Consider the following 20343-nt stretch of genomic DNA (forward strand, 5'->3'; position numbering starts at 1 on the left):
TTATTAATCTGAATCATGCATCATTTGGTATGCTGTATTGATTGTGTGTGTGTGTGTGTGTGTGTGTGTGTGTATTTAGCTAAGTACAGTATACAGCATTTGAATTCATGTTGGGTTGGGTTGGGTTGGGATATGTTGCCATAGCTACTTTTATCTAGCTTACTCTTAAAGTCGTGAATGTTTCTTGCCCATAACTCCACCAATTCGTTCCAAGCATCATTGCTTCTATATGGGAAACTAAACATACCTAGTTGTTAACTTATCCTCATTACCTTCAGTTATTCCTTTGTCTCTAATCAGACAATCCTTACCTGTTCACATTCTCTAATCCATTAACTGATTTAAGCTTCATTATCAAGTCTCCTCTCTTCACTGTCGTCCAACTTTGTCAGTGTTGATATATCCAAAATCCTCTTAGGTTTCAGTATGTGTTTCTGTTAGGTGACCATACCACAGCTGCATATTCAAGTCTGGATTGTATCATTGACTAAATTCTCGTAATATTTCCTCATCAATGTTATTAAATGCCTCTCATGTTGATGAGTACCATAACCTGAATGTCACTCCTGTAATCATGTTTTAATTTCTTTCTAGTGATAGGTTGTCTTGTATTATCACTACCCAAGTTTTTGCCTCAACTTTATCAATTTCTTTCATCAACCGTTTTATACAAGTTATAGTTCCTTCTTACTTACCTTACTCTCTCACATTTCCGTAACATGGCATTTTTTAGGTTTGTTTGTGTGTGTGTGTGTGTGTGTGTGTGTGTGTGTGTGTGTATGAAGAGAGAGAGAGAGGGAGTGAGAGATTGTAACAAAATTTAAGGTTTAGCGACAGGAGAAAACCAACATTTTCAATACAATTTTTTTTTATGTCAGTATTATCACCACATCCAATCCACAATCCACATCACACACCTTCCTGAGTGCACCACCCAAACATTTGCATTTGAGGTGCAAGTTTTGCCAACACCTGCATCCATGTTTTGACTCACACCTGCTACCCAGAGGTGCATCTGTGCCACTGATCAGCGGCAGTGCCAAGGACTCCCATACTGACAATTTTCTGCCCTCTCATGTGTGTTCTAATCAGCTTTTTGTATTTTAGCACACTATTATTTTGTCAAACCTCTTTATCCATTCTGCAGACTTGAAACGTGTCACCATATACCCTTTGCTTTTCTAAAGGATGAAAGTTAGAATATATTCCTTGTCTTTGTAAACTGTGTGTCAGGCTTAAAATCACATTTATTTGTTTGTTTATTGATTGGTCAATTTTATTTCCTGTGATTTTATGCAGGCTCTCTAACAAATATAAAATGTACCTATGTGGCCAGAGCCTAAATTTTGGTAGTGCCGTGCTTATGCTAATATTGCTTAATGGCACACAGCTTTTCCATTGTTCATGCTTATAGAGACTGAGCCTTTTATTCATCGATCCAAATATTAGAAGCGATACACTTTCTTAGGTTGACAATCAGGCCTTACCAGTGCCCATGTCTTGCTGCTTGGCTTGCTTTGTGTTACCTGTTTGCTTCTCGTGAGGTGTATCATAATGGCCGATATCAGACTATCTTGCTTGCTTCTCCAACCTTTTTAGTCTGTCTTGTCCCTTCCCTGAATACAGTAACACTAATAAGAAGAGTTGCTTGTGATTTGGTGATCTCCTTCCCTCTGCAGATTAGTAGCTCGCACGCGACATAGAATACTAGGTGATAAAATATTTACCACTATAATTAGTCTCCATATCAAAAAGCTTCTTCAGTTAAAATCCATTCTCCAGTACGAGTAGGTTCTCCTTTACTTGACTCAGTGCTTAACATGTAGCTACTTATTTTTGCTGTTGAAGTACAAAGGAGTTTTTTTGTGTGTTTATATTTTCCGTAGTAATTACATTAATACTGAAAATTTTCATGAGTATAGGCATAAGGACATGACAAGCAGTTTAGAGATTTTGTAAGATTTGAATACGTTTACACACAGAAGTGGAACAGAAAGAGGAAGGAAACATGTGGCAAAGAAAAGGGAGAGGGACTAAAGGTGATAGGAAGGAAATGTGCAGTGAAGACAAGGGAGAGGAAGTGTGGAGGAGATAGGAAGGAAATGAGAGGAAGTTGGCCCCACTTATATTATGAAGCAAGATAAGAAAAGGGAAGCAGATACGTGCAGTACAGCCTAGGTACAGCTGTGTTTATAAAGGAGAGCAAGACATAAACAAACAAGCATATTATTGAACTGTATTGAAAAGGTATAGAAGACCCCAATTAGCACATCAGCATATAGAAAGGTAAGAGTAACAAATGTGAATACAAAATCATTAACCTGGTAGCAGTGACGGGCCAAATTTGTGGCTTTACCGTGTACCAGCGACGGGCCACACTTTTGACATGATATAAACCCCCAAAAATAGATGATGCATAAACTGATCACAAATGCGTTGATATATATTTGAAATGGTTTGCGTGAGTGATGATTTTTTCTCATTTTTCTGGCTTAGAGGGACCCTTAAGAATCCCTGCAGCTACCGTGTTAAAGAAAAAAGATGACTCAGAGTTGAAGGGAAGGAAGGAAATGGCGTTGGAGTAGCCAGCAGGAAAGGGGGAGGAAATGGAGTGCATTTAGTAGTTGGGGAGTGTACAGGGAAGTGAGGAGCAGGAGGAGGAAGTGTAAGGGTTAGCTGACCACTTGTGCAGCCCCCATCATGGTAATTCACATATTGATCAAGCCCGCAATGTTAAAGGAGAGAAGAGGGAGGCAGGTGTTGGTGACGGTGAATTGGGAGACGTCAAGTACATTATTACCCCTCTATAGCCACCCTCATGATGGAAAGGTGCGAGGCAGGTGATGGTAGTGATGGTGGTGGTGGGGAGGGTGCACACCGCTACCATTACCAACCCCTCCCTTCCCCCTTCCTTCTCCCACTCACTATCACCCTCCTTCCCCTTTTCCTCCTGCACACGTCAGTCACACAGGTGTTGGCTTCACGAGCGCCGCGCCGCCAGCTCTCACGGCCATAGCTAACGCCGCTCCAGCTTATACCTGTTCTTCAAGGCCTTGCAACCTCGGGAAACCATGGATTATTGTAGCTGTCTTCCTTGTTGCTTTGTTATGAGGGTGTGCTTTGTTAACTAATAGGCACTGTCGGTTAGTTACACGTCGGCACAGAAGCCTACAAGCACGAGTGTTAGAGACACATCACGAGCGACTGTGAAACTTGATAACAGTCCGGCAGTGACAGCTCGCCGCTACCAGCACTACCGCGCTCGCTGTGATACGCGAGTGGCTGTGATTTATCTCTGTCACGCTGCGCCAGTATCCACACAAGGCCTTGATCCACGTCACTCGTTTGTCACCGCTCTCCAGCTTGCATTGAGATGACGCCCGGGATAGTTTCATGGTGACGTTTATCTCTGTCGGACGTATAGGAAGCTACGCGCCAAGGCCTACATTAAGCTTAACATTGCATGAAGAGAGCCACACTGTCTTCAATGTTTTTGTGGAGTCCCCAGCAACACGCCACAGCCTGCACCAAAAATAAGACGTCCTTATCGTGCAAGGGTGATTACAATATATCTGCCATTCCGGAGCAGCACGCCACAGCCCGCGTCTGGCATAACATGTGTCCCCAACAGTGGGAGGTATAACTTTATTTGCTGAACGCACAACGCGACGCCGCGGCTTGCACGCAGCGCAACGCCTACCACAGTTCATGTGACTACGATCACTTTTCTGGCCAATCCGGGCACCCCGCGGCCTGCACCGCCACCACGCATTGCGAACGCATATTCTACAAGTGTTCGCCTGGCCGTGATAGTTGTGTAAAGCAGCTGCTTGCCAGAGTGCCCTACCTGCCTTGAGCCAAACACTGCCGACGTTAAGTCCATACCTGTTCGCCTGACTATGTGATAACATTGTTAAGCTTGCTTGTGCAACCTCCAAGCATATAATTATTTCCACAGCGTCCTGTTCTGGAGGTTTCTCCACCCCCCATGCCCTGAGTGATACAGCTGTGTTGCTTATAAGGTAAACTATCTGCATTGAATCAAGCCTTCCTATCGCAAAGCCCAGTGTTCGCATGACGAGCCATGTTAAGCTTGCCTCTGTGAGCTGCCCACACTGACCCAAGGCTGATCTCTCTCATAATCGCTTGTCTTATCCCACCCACTCGTGGCGTTCCTCTCCCAGCACGTGGATGACAGGCACGGACGGGCCTCGCATGGACAAGCTGACTCCCAGGCCGCACACCGCCGTGCCTGCACTTGCCGTAACTAAGTAAGGGTGGCGCTACACGTCCCCCAACAAAACAAGACATCTTGTACACTCCCAACGTCCTTCCCCCAAGCCACAATGCATCGGCACACGGCGACCTTGGCCAGCTCGGGCTATTTGAAAGAGTTTAGACGGAAGGTGAGTTGGAAGTCATCCTCCGAGGTCCCTTACAGCTTGTCCAGGTTGTTATTTTGTTGGTTTGATTTGTTATTGTTTTCTTTTGATTTACTTTGGTTTGACGTTTGGGTTTTGATTTTCTTTTTCCTTTTATTTTACTTCCTTGTCTCTGTTTGGTCTGCAGTATTAAATATTCTTGCAATTTAACTGATTCTTGATCGGTCTTTTTTTCCGTTGGTAATGTTGCGCACTTTCCATTATTTTTGTTCATTCCCTCATGCGCCTTCTATATTTTTTTTTCACCTGCCTCAGGGATTCATTATTTTTGGCCTTTTTTTGCGGGGGAGAGGTGTATTAGTTTGTCTCAACGTGTATCAAGTACTAATAACAAATAAACTTCAATCACGGTGTTAGGTTGTCACGAAAGTTTGATGTTGAACGTTTGAGAAGACCCTGAAGAATACAAATACCAAGCCTGTTATCCCGACACACACACACACACACACACACACACACACACACACACACACACACACACACACACACACACACACACACACACAAAAACCCCGCACCCCAGTATAAGAACCCTTTTCATTCGTTCCGTTCAATTAGTGTGCTTGGGGCTGGTAAATGAGTGCTTGCCTTGAGCCGGGAGGTCGTTGGCTAATGAGCTCCTCTGCATCTTGGTGGTAGGGAGGAACCGGTCTCTGGGCACCCTAGCATGTGGGCGGAAGCTCGGTCACGGAATCGCCTTGCACACGCCACCTTTTAGATCTGATTTAGCGCTCCATACTATAGTTCAGACTTTAGGCCATATTCTTCAACATTCCAAGCACATATTTGACAAGGTTTTCGTAGGTATTTGGGCCATATTCTTCAACATATCGGCTTCCAAGCACACATATATTTGACAAGGTTTTCGAGGTATTTGGGCCATATTCTTCAACATATCGGCTTCCAAGCACACATATATTTGACAAGGTTTTCGAGGTATTTGGGCCATATTCTTCAACATATCGGCTTCCAAGCACACATATATTTGACAAGGTTTTCGAGGTATTTGGGCCATATTCTTCAACATATCGGCTTCCAAGCACACATATATTTGACAAGGTTTTCGAGGTATTTGGGCCATATTCTTCAACATATCGGCTTCCAAGCACACATATATTTGACAAGGTTTTCGAGGTATTTGGGCCATATTCTTCAACATATCGGCTTCCAAGCACACGTATATTTGACAATGTTTTCGAGGTATTTGGGCCATATTTTTCAACATATCGGCGTCCAAGCACACATATTTGACAAGGTTTTCGTTGGAGTAGTGGGCATGCATTTCCAAGGGTAGTTTATGACCCTGGTGGTAGTTCGACCCTTCTTCTGTACCGTGAACCTAAAATACCACTCATTAAAACCCGAATGGTGTCCTTTTTGGCCCTCGGAAATAGTTGATGTGAGAGCTGGAAGCGTCTCAGAATACCAAACTCTCCCTACTGCGACATAGTTTAATTAAGGATTACCCTCACGACCCTTTTGCATGTGTGGGCCTCCTTGTATCTGGCGTTTTCTGTATTTGCGAAGAAGAGGCGATCTAAATGTCAGTCTGTCGCGACCCGTACCTTGAAGAAACCTGCTCTGTATATACTAACTTTTTGCTACGATGGGTAGTATGTGGTCTTGTATTCTCTGCATTCAATATGATCTAGTCCCCATTTTAGCTTTCATATTAGAGAGGTAGCGTTCTGTTCTCTTTCTCGCCAGTAGTTTTATGTTACTTTACAGGCCTAGAGTTTCTGCAAATTAGTCGCCTTCAAACACATTACGGGAGAGCAATTCGTTGTAAATACCAACAAGTTCATTTTGCTAGATAGTCTCATTGGAAGAGTCATGTGTACGAATTAACTTGAGTACGTGGCTGTAATGACTTGAATCTATAGTTAGGCTTTGTTAGAGCACATTCGAGCATGACACAGAGCGACTAATGGTAACTATCAACAGAATACAACGCAAATTTCCTACATATGAAGTTTTTTTTTCATGTTGTGTTACGTCACATTCAGAATAACAGATAGCAACTATGGGTCGATATCAACAGAGTAAGACCCAACATTGCTGCATCGAAAGCCAGGATGATAGTGGCTTCCCATGCTCACAGATTGGGGTGCTTATCTATATATACACAATGATGAACTAGATAGCACTGAGTAAGAGCAACAAACGAGAAATATCAAAAGTAAGACCCAACATTGCTACATAGAAAGCGAGCTATGTCTGTGGTCTCCCATGCATACAGTTTCCATATTAGTGTCCCTATCTTTATATAAACACAGATAACACAAATAGCACTACACACAACGCTATGTCTAATGTTAGGGGTAGTTGTGATATCCCCGACCCCCTTCCCCCCGCCCCCCCCCCTCCCGTTCCCATCACTCAGCACTTCCCATGTGGCGTGAAGCGTGTGAGTCATCGATAATTATGTAGGAGTAAATATAGAAGGGTGAAGGGGCACGGTAGGGGAGGTTGGGGGGGAATGGAGGAATGTTTAAAAAGGCTGAGAAAAACTATATGATAATTGGCGATTTGTCAACGCGAGAGAGAGAGAGAAGGGGGGGGGGTTGCAAAAGTGGTCATGATGGCTCCAGTGGTCTTTCGTTTGGCTCGCTGACCCACTGGAGGCCGCCCAGATACCGTAACAGAGGAAACGTGGAAACTCAACACTGAGAAACAGGACCAAATGTATTAATGTTTTGGTAGTGCATTGTACACTGGATTACATTATCATTTATCGAGAACACTATAGATTACTGCTATCACCACAACTACTACTACTACTACTACTACTACTACTACTACTACTACTACTACTACTACTGCTACTGCTACTACTACTACTACTACTACTACTACTACTACCTACAATTACTAACATTACGTGCCTCATTACAAAAGCTAATGCGTTACTTGCACGCACACGTAAATTTTAACTGTGTACATGACTTGGAGAAATCTCAAACTTTTTCTCAGTAAAATCAAGGTTTCAAACCATTTCGTGACCAAATTATATACAAGTGTGTGTGTGTGTGTGTGTGTGTGTGTGTGTGTGTGTGTGTGTGTCCACCTACATTTATCCAGCTCCACACCTGCACGCACACACACACACACACACACACACACACACACACACACACACACACACACACACACACACACTTGGAATTACAGTGTATCCATTGTTTGATCAGTATATCTGGTAACTTATCACATATCCTCCGAACACACACACACACACACACACACTGAGAGAGAGAGAGAGTGAGAGAGAGTAGGAAGTATTAGTTTTCTTTCTACGTGATAGATAAGCCAGTCTCTCTCTCTCTCTCTCTCACTCTCTCTCTCTCTCTCTCTCTCTCATTAGTGTTGTGTCGTACTCCTTGGAGACTTTTCTTGCTTTTGTTGGCAGTGTGTGATGTGTGTGTGTGTGTGTGTGTGTGTGTGTGTGTGTGTGTGTGTGTTTACGCCCCCTATTCACACACAAACCATCAGGCACTACATGAACGCTCATTGCTCTCTCTCTCTCTCTCTCTCTCTCTCTCTCTCTCTCTCTCTCTCTCTCTCTCTCTCTCTCTCTCTCTCTCTCACACACACACACACACACACACACACACACACGTACACACAGCCATCTTCCGCCCCTCACTTCCTCCGTCATGACACACACACACACACACACACACACACAGGCCCCCGATACCTCTTTCATAATGTACTTTTCCCCCTTTTTATTGTACTTCAATATTGTATTTGTAACGTATATATTTTCAACTTAACAGCTGCTATCTCTTAAAAACCGATTATTATTATTATTATTATTATTATTATTATTATTATTATTATTATTATTATTATTACACACACACACACACACACACACACACACACATGTTAGCCCATCTGTTCCCACCCAACCTCCTGTCTTCCTTTCCACCAGCCCTTTAACCCCTTCCCCCCCACCCCTTCTCGACACTTGCCTTCATCACTTATTCTATTCCTTTTTCTACTTCCCTATACACTCTCCCTATCCCTCTCTAAACGACCATAAAATCCATATTCTTTAGCGTATCGGGCACCTATTAAGACTGTTTTCCAAGCCCACAGAGAAGATTAACCGGGTGTTCATGGGTGATTTTCCTCGTTCGTGATGCAGGAGTGGTGTAAAACTATCACCACACAGTCCCAACACCTATCTCTTCCTCTCATATGTAAGCTATAGGTAACAGGAGAGGAAAAAATAGGTGTTGGGACTGTGTGGCAGAGCAGAGGGGAGAAATGGACCCGCGGGAGCCAACGCCAAAACGGACTCGACAGTTTGGTTTCACTTTTTTTCTTATATAGGATTACAAAACAGTCCATGAAAAGCTCAGCAACTTCCCCGAGAGGCTTTTGAAATTGGCGAACTGAAGAGCCGAGACGTTTAAATATACTAGGTGAAGTGATTTAGTTCCCTTACTGACATAATCACCTTTCAGTATCAGTTTTTATTCGCTCAATCTGTTGTACACCTTTAGGAAAGATAGTGACCAGTTTAGGAGAAGCATTTTTTTTTGTTTTTTTTTTTTTTTTTTTTTTTATTACATTGCATATTGCTTCTTCCCGGTGGATCCTGATGGTCGGTCCAAGGCTTCTTTCCGGTAGGTCCTGATGATCGGCCCAGCCCGTTCTGGCGCAGGCGAGTGTTTATAGTGGCGCCATCTTGCGTATGGTCTGCGTACTTCCGTCAACAGGATATTTGATTTATCTCTTTATGTCTCCTTTAAAGTTATCCTGTACAGCCAACGATCTATTTCCCGTATATACACTTTTCTTGCTTAACTTCCCCTGATGCTTAACTCTCCCTTGATATAATCATTGGGTCGTATTATGAGACATTTCGCCGCCCAAGAACACATATTTGACAAGGCTTTCGTAGGATTTGTGGGCATTTCCAGGGGTAGTTTTATTACCCTGGTGGTAGTCTGACCCTTCTTCTGTACCATGAACCTAAAGAAACACTCATTAGAACCCGATTGATCCCCTCTTTGACCTTTAGAAATATCCGTTGTGATATGGCAGCGTGTCTTGTAATACCAGCCATTGAGGGTGTGAGCCCCATGACCGGTAACCTTCAACTTGAGAACTTTTCCGTTATCATCAAACTTTACTTTTTGTTTGTGTAATGTTTATCTTATCACTTCCTCCCTAATCCCTCCAGCATCACCTCCAGACTTTAACGTAACCTTCTTCCTCTGACTGAGGCTCTTGCAGTTTGAGATTTATGATTTAGTATTTACAACATGGTCTTTGTTGGCTAATTTTAGTATCCACTCATCTTTATGTAAGTCTCCCCTTTTGCTTCAAGGCTTATTCATTCCCCGCCTCCTCCTCTCACCTCTCATTACATTCCCTTCCTTGTCTTTCTCTCATCCCTTCTTCCTCATCCCTTTCATTCTCACATATACGTCAACCCTTTCTGCTTCACGCCATATCTCTTTCCAGCCTTTTCATCTGTCCTCTCCTTTCCTTTCTTTTTTTCTTCATCCCTTTCCTCTCCTCACCCTCATCCCTTTCCTATCCTTTCCCCCCATCTCTTCATCCTTTTCCTTTCATTTCCCATTATTTTTTACTCCACGTCTTATCACCTAGCTTCTCTTCTCCTCATCCCTTTCTTCTCCTTTCTCCTCATCCCTTTCCCATTCATTCTCATGTTTCCCCTTTTGCTCCATGTCTTATTGCCTCCCCGCCTCTTTATCCCTTGTCAGTGTCCTTTCTCTCACCCATCTCCTCTCCTATCCACAGCTGAGCCGGGGAGATGCCAGGCAGGAGATGAGACCGCTTGCAGCTCACGAGGAGGAGGACGGCGCGGGGGGCACTCCTGACTACGGAGGCACTGCACAGCACTCGCCGGACTGGGGTGACGGCGCTTCCCCCTCCCACGACCCTGCTGCGGAGGAGGGGGGGCAACCAGGTGAGGGAAGAAGGGGGAGGAGGGGGCGAGGTTGAGGTGGTGGAAAAAAGTGAGAGTTGAAAGGGAGAGAGCGGTGGAGGGCAAGGACATGGAAGGGGCGTATGGGGATGAGTGCTTGAGGTGTGTGTGTGTGTGAGAGAGAGAGAGAGAGAGAAAGGCCAAGCTCACCACAGTCACATACATGAAAGTTGTTTGGTAGGGATCGTGTGCACTGTGTTATGGCCTTGGGCTTAACGTGTGTGTACCATGTTAGGTAGATACTTGTGTTTGCTTAATCCCAGTGTGTTAGCTCAACCGATATATTGATGGGAGAGAGGGATGGGATGTGGGTTCGTCTGTGCTTGTGTGTGTGTATGTGTGAGAGAGAGGCCAAGCTCACCACAGTCACATATATAGTCATGAAAGTTGTTTAGTAGGGATCGTGTGCACTGTTATGGCCTTGGGCATAACGTGTGTGTATCATGTTAGGTAGTACTTGCGTTTGCTTAATCCCAGTGTGTTAGCTCAACCGATATATTGATGGGAGAGATAGATGGGATGTGGGTTCGTCTGTGCTTGTGTGTGTGTGTGTGTGTGTGTAAGGAAGCTCATGGGAGGCCCCAGTGTTCGGCTCGGTTACACACACACACACACACACACACACGCACGCACATTCACCCACGGATAAGCCCGAGGGTAATGCAGCAGAAGACATCATCGCCAGTCCTTGAGAGGTTGTAGACTCCAATGTCACTTCTTTCTATTGCAGATGCAGCTGACACAACAGATGCGAGGAGACACAGACCGGTAATTATTCTCTCTCTCTCTCTCTCTCTCTCTCTCTCTCTCTCTCTCTCTCTCTCTCTCTCTCTCTCTCTGTACTGCCTGGGGGTTGGGATGGCATGCTCCTCCCTTACATTACCTAATCCACATCACACATCCGCTCTACTACACTCATCCACTACTCTCGCCCTTTACTCTTCTCCTCCCCCTCCTTTTCCCCCCTTCCCATTTTTTTTATTTATGGGTAGCTATAGTAAAAGAGGAAGTGGGTTTGTGGTGAAGGTGGCAGGTTGGGGACAGGGAAAGACATTAAGTGTATATTTGTATGGTGTAGGTTTGTTACTTCTGATATGTAGGCCTAGGTTTTTTTTTTTTCCTTCCTTCTCTCCCTGTTCCTTCAGTACTTCCTCATTATCCAGTGGTGACTCAATCTATTATTACTACACGATTCTTGAAGGATATTTGTATGGTGTAGGTTTGTTACTTCTGATGCAGGCCTAGTTTTTTTTTCTTCCTTCTCTCCCTGTTTCTTCAATACTTCCTCATTATCCAACGGTGACTCAGTCTGTTGTTACTACACCATTCTTGTCCTTCAGCTAATCCTCACTTGCTATCTGTATTCTCTCTCAATCTGCTAACAGGAAAAGAAGTAGTTGTTTCCATAAACCAAAGTTACTTCCATTCATAAAGAAGACCTAACGCCTAACCTAACACTTAATCTTTTCATTTTCATTACATATTAACCCTTCCCCATTGTTACTGGTACCTAGTATACATCTTCTTAACCTAATTATTTCTGCGCCTTACCTTCCCTTTCTTTGCTATCATTAACCCATCCGCTGCAATTGGAACGGATTTGCCTTTCACTGGCAACCTTATAACATGTATTCCCAGGTCTTTCTCTACCTCTGTGGTGGATAGTGGAGTGTTTCCCATGTGGTATTGGTGTGCTGGATATCCCCTCCCAAGGTGCAGGATTTTACATTTTTTTTCATTGAATAGTATCAGCAACTTTTTGTTCCGTTCCTGTAGCTTGGTGATGTCTTCTTGTAGAAAATCCGCAGTCAAGAGGTTAACCTCACACTCAGTTTTCACACCTAACGCTTAACCAAAGCCCTAATTCTGTTACTTTCATTTTTGCTAGCCCTTCCCCTACTGTTCCTGTTTACACTTCATTATAACAGGAAATATTTGCGCTCCTTTACTATTTTTAACCTTACACTCCGTCCTCATTACTTAACACCTAACTAAATCCCTAATCTTGCCACATAAATTATCACTAACCCTTCCCCCATTGCTTTTATCTACATTTCATCGTAACATTTTTTTTTTTTTTTTTTTTTTTTTTTTTTCCTCACCCACCCTTTCCCTCCCATCTCTCACTTTCCTTACCTTACCTTTCCTTGCCTTCATTTGCCTTACAAGTTAGTTCTCATCACCTAACACCTAACCTAACTAATTGTTCCTGTTACCTACACCTCATTATAACTCTAAATATTTGTGCTCCTTATCCGCCCTTTACCATCTTTAACCTCACAGTCAGTCCTCATCACCTAACATCTAATTAAACCCCTAATGTTGTCACTTTATTTATCATCAACCCCTCCCATTGCTTCTGTTACATGTATCTCATCATAAATTATTTTTTTGTGTTCCCTATCCACCCTTTCCCTCCCATCTCTCATGTCACCCACTCTCCTCGTAACCTTTCTGTAACCACATCCTCCAGCACTCTCATCCACCCATGGCCGGTTCACACCACATCCTGCCAGATTGAGATCATATGATTTGGCTTGGTCACTCTAATCTGGTGGAGCTGGGTTGGTTTAGTTTAGTTGTACATGTTTAGTTTAGGTTACACTCTTTGATTTAGGTTGCTTTGTTTGGTAGTAATGGTTAGGTTGAGATAGGCTTCCAGAACAACTAAGATAGTAAAGCAGAGTAGGTCCAGTTAGGTCTGTTTGTGGGAGTAGTGCTTTTCACTTTTTTCCTCTTTGTTTTGCCCTTGAACTTTCTCTTTTACAGTGGAACTTGCATTGTCTCCCTCACTGACTTCCCTCAGGCATTCCTCATTCCACCAGTCTTTATTTTTTACCACATCATTCCACACCAGCTCCTTTACCTCTCCTTTTTTCTGCCAGTCATCTCGAACCCCACAACCCTCAACCTCTTCCTCCAAATCCCACCCTAGTTCCTCCACTCCTTCCGCTTTCCACCAGTCATCTCTAACTTCACAACCCTCAACTTCTTTCCCCAAATCCCACCCTAGTTCCTCCCTCACATCTCCTTCCCTTGACAGAACCGCCCCACCCTCAAGATCCTGGCCAACGCACAGAGCCCAACCCTCAGCTCCCCAGACTCAGACTCTGATGTGCTGGGCTTCCTCGACTACACCCCTGACCCCCTCACTGACACCTACGATGGTAAGGGATGATACATGTGTGTAGGGGGGAGAATAATAATGAATGAAGAGTTGATTACAGTAATGTCCTGAATACCGCAAGATTTTGGTGTGTGTATACAAGATTGCACTATTTGAATATACACTTTTCGATACACATAACCTCACAAAACTATCTCTTCCTCCTCTTCTTCTTCATTTATATTCATTTTATCATTCTCTTTCATCTTCCTCTGTCCAGTGCTAGTCCTTTCTCTATTTCTAACACTTCCAAACTGGCACAAAACTATGAAAAACACTATCTATGACCACTATTCCTCCATGCCATCCCTCACCATCTCTGCTTCATTCACAGGCAAAGGTTCCAATGCCTTCTCCAATGTGTACCGCACCAGCAAGTACTCGGAGCTCATGCCAGAGGTGTTTGTTCCTGGCCTCCCTGTTCACCTTAGGATCATCAGGGTGCAGCCAGTCCACTCCCACATACACATCTTCAACAACCATGTGTAAGCCGTTGTGTTGTTTGTGAGGAGAAAGAGAAGTGAGAAAAACTAGATAGGATAGGAAGTAGTATATGAACTTTTCAACAGGCGGTCATCAATGCCACAGAGAACGGATGACATTGAAGAAGGAAAATTGCAAGAGAAAGTTAAAGGAGAAACAGAAACGTGAAAATTAGAAGGGATAGGAGGGATAATGCCTGAATTTTTAATAGGTAGTCGTTGAAACCATGAAGAACAGAGGACATTGAAGAAGGAAAATTATAGGAGAAAGTTTAGAGGAGAAAGAGAAATGAAAAAAAAATAAAAGGTACTGTATAGGAGGTAATATGTGAACTTTCAATAGGCAGTCATCAAAACCACAACAAACAGAGGACATAGACAAAAGAAAAGCATAAGAAAAGTTTAACCATCTCACCACTACCGGTACCAATTTTTCCTCTTCCCTCCAGCCTCGTCATTGAGCTTGAGCATGGAGACTACCGGTGGAGCGTGGAGAGGAAGGTGAGGCAGGTGGCGACCCTACACAGCATGCTACTTCTCCTCAGGTGAGTAGATTAGCCAACCAGCCACTCAGTCAGGCAACTATGAAGATGAGTTTCCTTGTTCAACAATTTCCCGGGTTAGTTGGAAACCTTGAACACAAACAAATACAGTTGCGGACAAATCTAATGATCACCCTTACTTAATATTTATGACCCAGCAATTCCTTTCTGTTATTCAATATTTGTTGGTTAGGAGGAGAGTGGAGGGTAAGGGAAGGAGAGAGGGGAGGTAGAAATAAACTAGCAAAAGAAAAAAGGAAAAAGAGTGACTTGCCGATTAGAAACTGGCCTCCAAGTCACAATGATTTTATAGTCCTGTAGATTGATATATGTGTTGTGAGGCATATTGTATGGATTCAGACAAATCAATGCATATTCTCATTCTTAGCAGGCCTATTTGTTCCCATTTATTTTGCTCTTGACCTCCTTCCTTTACTGTAAAAAAAAAAATGCTTCTGTACTATAAGATAAATACTGACATATTTTTGGGGGCCACGGCAGGACAAGGCTTAAGATGCCAGCAGCAACACGCTCAACACGGCAGCGACGGTACAGCATGAGGCAGCAGATCAAGGCAGCAGACCAGCAGGTGGGCGACACAGTGGACAGCACCACCGACAACAACACTACAGCTAACGCCACATCGGCTGCCACCACCACCACAGCGCACCACAACAAACGAGTCCTCAAGTAGGTGTAAAAGTATGTGGTGAGTGTGGAGTCTATGTATGGTATGTTTAGTGAGGAAGGACAAGGAAAAAATTACTTTACTGGAGAACACATAAATGGAATAGCAAAAGCGTGTGGGATCTGCGGGAAGGAGGGAAGTTTAAGAGATTTTATTTATTTTTATTTTTTATTTATTTATTTTTTACACCAAAGGATATGGCTCAAGGGCAACAAAAAGGGTACAAAAAAAAAGCCTGCTACTTGCCGCCCCCACAAAAGTGAAAAGTAGAGTAGCCAAAAGAGAGTTCAATTTTGGGTGGAGAGGTGTCTTGATACACTCTAGTATATATCCCTTCATCCATTTATAAACTTCAATCAAGCCTCCTCGCACCCTTCACCTTTTTATCTTGAGTACACTTCATATTGTTATTGACTGTAAGTAATCAGTGTATACATATTCGTTGTGGTTCTTATGTGTATGTGCGCGCGGCAGGTTCCCGCGGCGAGCCCTGCAGACCATGGAGGAAGGTGTGCAGGGAGAGCTGGAGACATACCTCAAGAACCTCCTTCATCACTCCCTTTTCCGCAGCCAACGGGACGTCCTGGCATTCTTTGAGGTAAGTATTCATCTCGACTTCATTATTTCCAACCATTTCTCTTATTTCTTCATTCATCTTTTTCTTCTTCTCTCTCCATTCCCCCCTCTTGTTTATCATTTGCTTGAGATGGTCATCTAAGGCATATAGGAGTCACTGCCTTGATAAATTTTCTGAACGGTTCATTTTTTCTTCTTTTCATTACTATTTTTGCAGCGATGGAGGCAGTTGAAGGGCAATAAAACAGACAAGCAACAAAAAATCCCACTATATATATTCTTTTGCAATAAAAGAAAAAAAAATGAAAGGGCAGAAGAGAGGTCAGTTTCAGAAGAGGTGTTTTGATACTCTCATCTTTTTCTTATTCATCTTTTTTTCTCCTTTCCTTCTCTCTCTCCTCTCCATTTCCCTCTCTCATTTATCATTTATTTGAGGTGGTCATTTGAGGCATGGGAGTCACTGTCTTCATAAATTTTGGAGGGTATGTTTGATGTGAGGAGAGTAGACTCATATTTCTTTTCTTCACCTCGTCTCCATAACACATGAGTACTTTTTTCCTTGCAGATTTCCCCGGTTTCCTTCATACGAGGCATTGGGACCAAAATCAAAGAGGGCTACGTCAAGAAAAGAGTAGGAGGGAGTGGTGCCTGTGACTGCTGCAGCTGGTGAGGGTTTTTTATTTGTTTTTTCAGAGATCCAAGTAGTTGATTATCTATGTCTGTCTCTATCAAAGCATAAGAAAAACAGTATTAATGCCAAAATGTTGATATGATGCTAACTGATCTAATATTCATGATTTAATGCAGTACCTCCTGTTATCGGCATCATATCAATTGAATGCAAGTACCTCCATTTCTTTTTATTATTATTATTATAAGAGACAAAGCAGTTAGAGAAGGAGGAGTGTAGATACTATAAGCTGCCTGTTCAGTAATTCCCAAATGCCTGAGAAATGCTAAAAAGGAGAAAATGAGAGTAAAAACAATAAAGATTAATGCAAATAAGTGAGTGAGTATAGCATGACACCCACAAGATCATGCCACAAACTCACAGTGAACCATCTTTTCCTCCCCTTCAGGCTGGCCACCCCATGCACAGGGAAATACAAGCAACAGTGGCTGGTGCTAAAGGAAACCTGCCTCTTCTTCCTGGTACCTGAGACGGGCCTCATACGCACTGTTATCCTCATGGACTCAGCCTTTCAGGTCTCCCACAGCTACAGGCTCATCGGTGCACGCAACAGCCTTCTCATCTCCAATCTGTCGAGGTAACAAATGAAAGGAAAGTGAAGGGTCAAGGGAAAGAAATAGGGGAACAAGATGGAGAGGTTTGTAGTGGTTAACCCTCTCGCACACCGTAATTTTCCAATAAGTTTCTGTTCTGCTCATCATACATTTCTCAGCCCCGACTGGCTCTTTTTTGCCACCGCAATACTCTACATTCCCGGACATATTTTACTCTCACAGATATATCGTACCCCAATAAATTTGGTATCAATGGCTTCATAAAGACTTGTACTAGAACATGCGCAAATGAAAATAGAGGAAAATATATATATATATATATATATATATATATATATATATATATATATATATATATATATTTATATATATATATATATATATATATATATATATATATATATATATAAACTTGTTTAAAGTCTCCCTATAGAGTATTGTAGACAATAAATCCGAAGTACCAACTCTTCCCCACTCGCTTGCTTGTAATTTTGTGGGCCAACTTTTTTAGCCGAATATATGTTTCAAAGCGGAATTTAGTAAGGATTCTTGTGGTATCCTCAAATTTCTCATACACCTATTAGTTCCTGAGTTACACCGAGAAAACTGTATTTTTTTCCTCTCCCGTCAGAGTAGGCTAACAAATAAAAATCGCTCAAAGCTCCTCATCTACGCTCCTTAGAAAGGTTGCCATGTGTTACCATTAAGAAACTTATCCCAACAAATAACGCTTCCAAATTTGACGCACTTTCACCGAAAAATGAATTTTTAATCATTTTTTTTATCTTTTATGACGCGTTTCGCATCATCGTGCACCAGGACCTATTACCCTTTGATGACGCGCAATGCGTCATCGTGCGCGAGAGTGTTAAAAGTAAGGGATGTGTCTTTACTGAGTGATTATGTATGTTCATTTGATTTAGTACGTGGGATCAAGGAAGGGAGTGAAAGATAGAGGGAAGGAAGTAGGGAAACATGATGGAATGTTTTTTTACTGGTTAGAAGTAAGGGTGTCATTACTGAGGATGTGACTATTTGAGGGTATCTAGTGTAGTTACTGAGAGTACCTTTATTGTTGCTGTTGATTATTTGGTGATATTTATGTATTATTGTTATTATTATTATTATTATTATTATTATTATTATTATTATTATTATAACATAGTGCTATCTCCATTCCTTGCAGATCTTTAATGATAAAATGCGACTCTGATTCTAGTCAGAAGGAGTGGCTCACTACCATCAACAAGACACAAAAAAAATATGGTTTGTATACACTTCCTAACATTGTATTCTCACACCTTAGTTAAAAACACTAGTATGCTTATATGTAATTTTTCAGACAAGCTCTAGATATTTTGGTGGTGGCGGGGGACATGTTTCAAATTGATGCTTCGACCATATTTCTCACGGGGTCATCAGAGGCCCCCAAACTGGCTTCAGAAAGTAAAGTAACATGATTCAGTGATGAATAGTGGGGGTGGTGGTGATTGCAGTGCTAGTCTTTTAACTCTTCTTATATGTTTCTCTCCCTCTCTCTTTTGCTCTCCCTCTGTCCGACACACTCACAGCCAAAGACTTCACTGGCGGGGACAACCGATACTCGTCCTTTGCTCCTGTGCGCAAAAACTCCTATGCACGCTGGTGAGTCTTCATGTTGCATTGTGTTAGTTGACGATGAAATAATTATGTCACAGTAGAAGTTAAGAAATGAAGTCGTCAGATACTAGACACTTTCATAACCATTTTAGTATTAATACTTTGAGTCTTGTAGGTACGTGGATGGAGCAAGGTACATGTGGGACGCTGCAGACTTGATGGAAACCGCAAAGGAGGAAATCTTCATCACAGACTGGTGGATGAGCCCTCAGATCTATCTCAAGCGACCAGACCTCACAGGACATAAGTGGAGGTCAGTTTCTCTAGCAAATATTTGTATGTTTAAAGGTAAATGTAAAGCTCTTTAGCTACGTATGGCCATAATACTCATCTCTGTCTCATTGGCCCTTGATCTTGTGGTGGGTAAGAATCTGCTACACAGGGACACACACACATACATACATACACAAATTCAGACTCATTGTTTTATTGACTTTTCCAGACTAGCAGAGGTCTTGAGGAGAAAGGCTGAAAGTGGTGTGAGGGTCTTCATCCTGCTCTATAAGGAGGTGGAGTTGGCCCTTGGAATCAGCTCTCTTCTCACCAAACAGACAGTCAACCAACTTCATCCCAATATTAAGGTGTGTAAGGGGAGTGGCAACTGACATTGTTCTTATGTAAAACTAGTACTGGAGAGAAGGATAGCAGAGAACCACTTCAACAACTATACGATTATCATACAGTAATTATCTCTATGAGTGTCAAAGGACGAGTCAGGTGGTGGTGTGACATGTCTTCCTTCCCTAGGTCCTGCGTCACCCCGACCACATGGCAGGCGGGGTGCTGTACTGGGCCCATCACGAGAAGGTGGTGGTAATAGACCAGATGTTTGCCTTCGTCTCGGGCATAGATCTTGCCTTTGGGAGATGGGACGACCATAGACACAAGTTAGTGAGCAACTGTATTTTACCCTATCCATTTTGCAATATTTTGTAGCATTGTTGTGTCTTGTTTTCCGTTTTATGTCCCCTAATATTTGTGAAAAGTGCATTTCTCCTCTCCCCTTCTCAATTATTTCTCTCAATGTTACTTTTTCTCTTACTCTAATCCTCCCCTTCCTTTCAGACTAATAGACACAGGCCATGCAGGGGTGCAGCACACTCTCCCCAAGCCCCACAACACTCACCATAACCCAGGCCAAACCAGTCAAAGCTCTGGGGGCGCTCTGCAGCACCTCCTCCGCGGCACCAATGAAGTTCTAGTCAAGACCGTCACCAACTCATCACCAAACAGCCGCCGGCCCTCCATTGACACCATAGATAATTCCAGGCTCCCACCCAGCACCGAGAGGAAAGCCAGCAATCCTGAGAACCCCACCAGCACCTCGGATAGTATCCAAGCCACGCTGAATAGTGCCAGTGCCTCACTATCATCAGCAGAGGTTCGTAACACCCCTGCCAACACTTCAGAGGCTCTGAGTGGCCCACTTGCCACACCGGAAGATTCCACTTCTGAAGTCGAGTCCTTTGATGAATTAGATGAGGTTGAACAGCCATCTACAATTGTCAATGGATGGAAGGGAGCAGTCACCAACCTGGGGTAGGTTGCTGATCTTAATACAATAAAACATTGATT

The 20343-nt window shown here is 43.0% G+C and overlaps 1 protein-coding gene across 3 annotated transcripts in view; it reads left to right on the forward strand.

The window, feature by feature from the left end:
• LOC126996934 (phospholipase D2-like) overlaps positions 1-20343 on the forward strand; it is an 87103-nt gene that overhangs the window by 58689 nt on the left and 8071 nt on the right. For 2 of the 3 annotated variants that reach the window (XM_050857877.1, XM_050857878.1), the window contains exons 2-17: positions 4185-4406; positions 10224-10392; positions 11141-11178; positions 13454-13577; positions 13911-14061; positions 14508-14603; positions 15102-15290; positions 15763-15886; positions 16430-16530; positions 16944-17132; positions 18296-18375; positions 18681-18753; positions 18884-19021; positions 19211-19349; positions 19516-19655; positions 19834-20307. In XM_050857877.1, coding sequence (XP_050713834.1) covers positions 4347-4406; positions 10224-10392; positions 11141-11178; positions 13454-13577; positions 13911-14061; positions 14508-14603; positions 15102-15290; positions 15763-15886; positions 16430-16530; positions 16944-17132; positions 18296-18375; positions 18681-18753; positions 18884-19021; positions 19211-19349; positions 19516-19655; positions 19834-20307 — 2285 coding nt within the window. In that variant the 5' untranslated portion in view covers positions 4185-4346. The remainder of the gene's footprint in view (positions 1-4184; positions 4407-10223; positions 10393-11140; positions 11179-13453; positions 13578-13910; positions 14062-14507; positions 14604-15101; positions 15291-15762; positions 15887-16429; positions 16531-16943; positions 17133-18295; positions 18376-18680; positions 18754-18883; positions 19022-19210; positions 19350-19515; positions 19656-19833; positions 20308-20343) is intronic. The other variant, XM_050857879.1, reaches the window with a different exon arrangement.

The sequence above is a fragment of the Eriocheir sinensis genome, chromosome 11, assembly GCF_024679095.1.
Source record: "Eriocheir sinensis breed Jianghai 21 chromosome 11, ASM2467909v1, whole genome shotgun sequence".
Lineage (NCBI taxonomy): Eukaryota > Metazoa > Arthropoda > Malacostraca > Decapoda > Varunidae > Eriocheir > Eriocheir sinensis.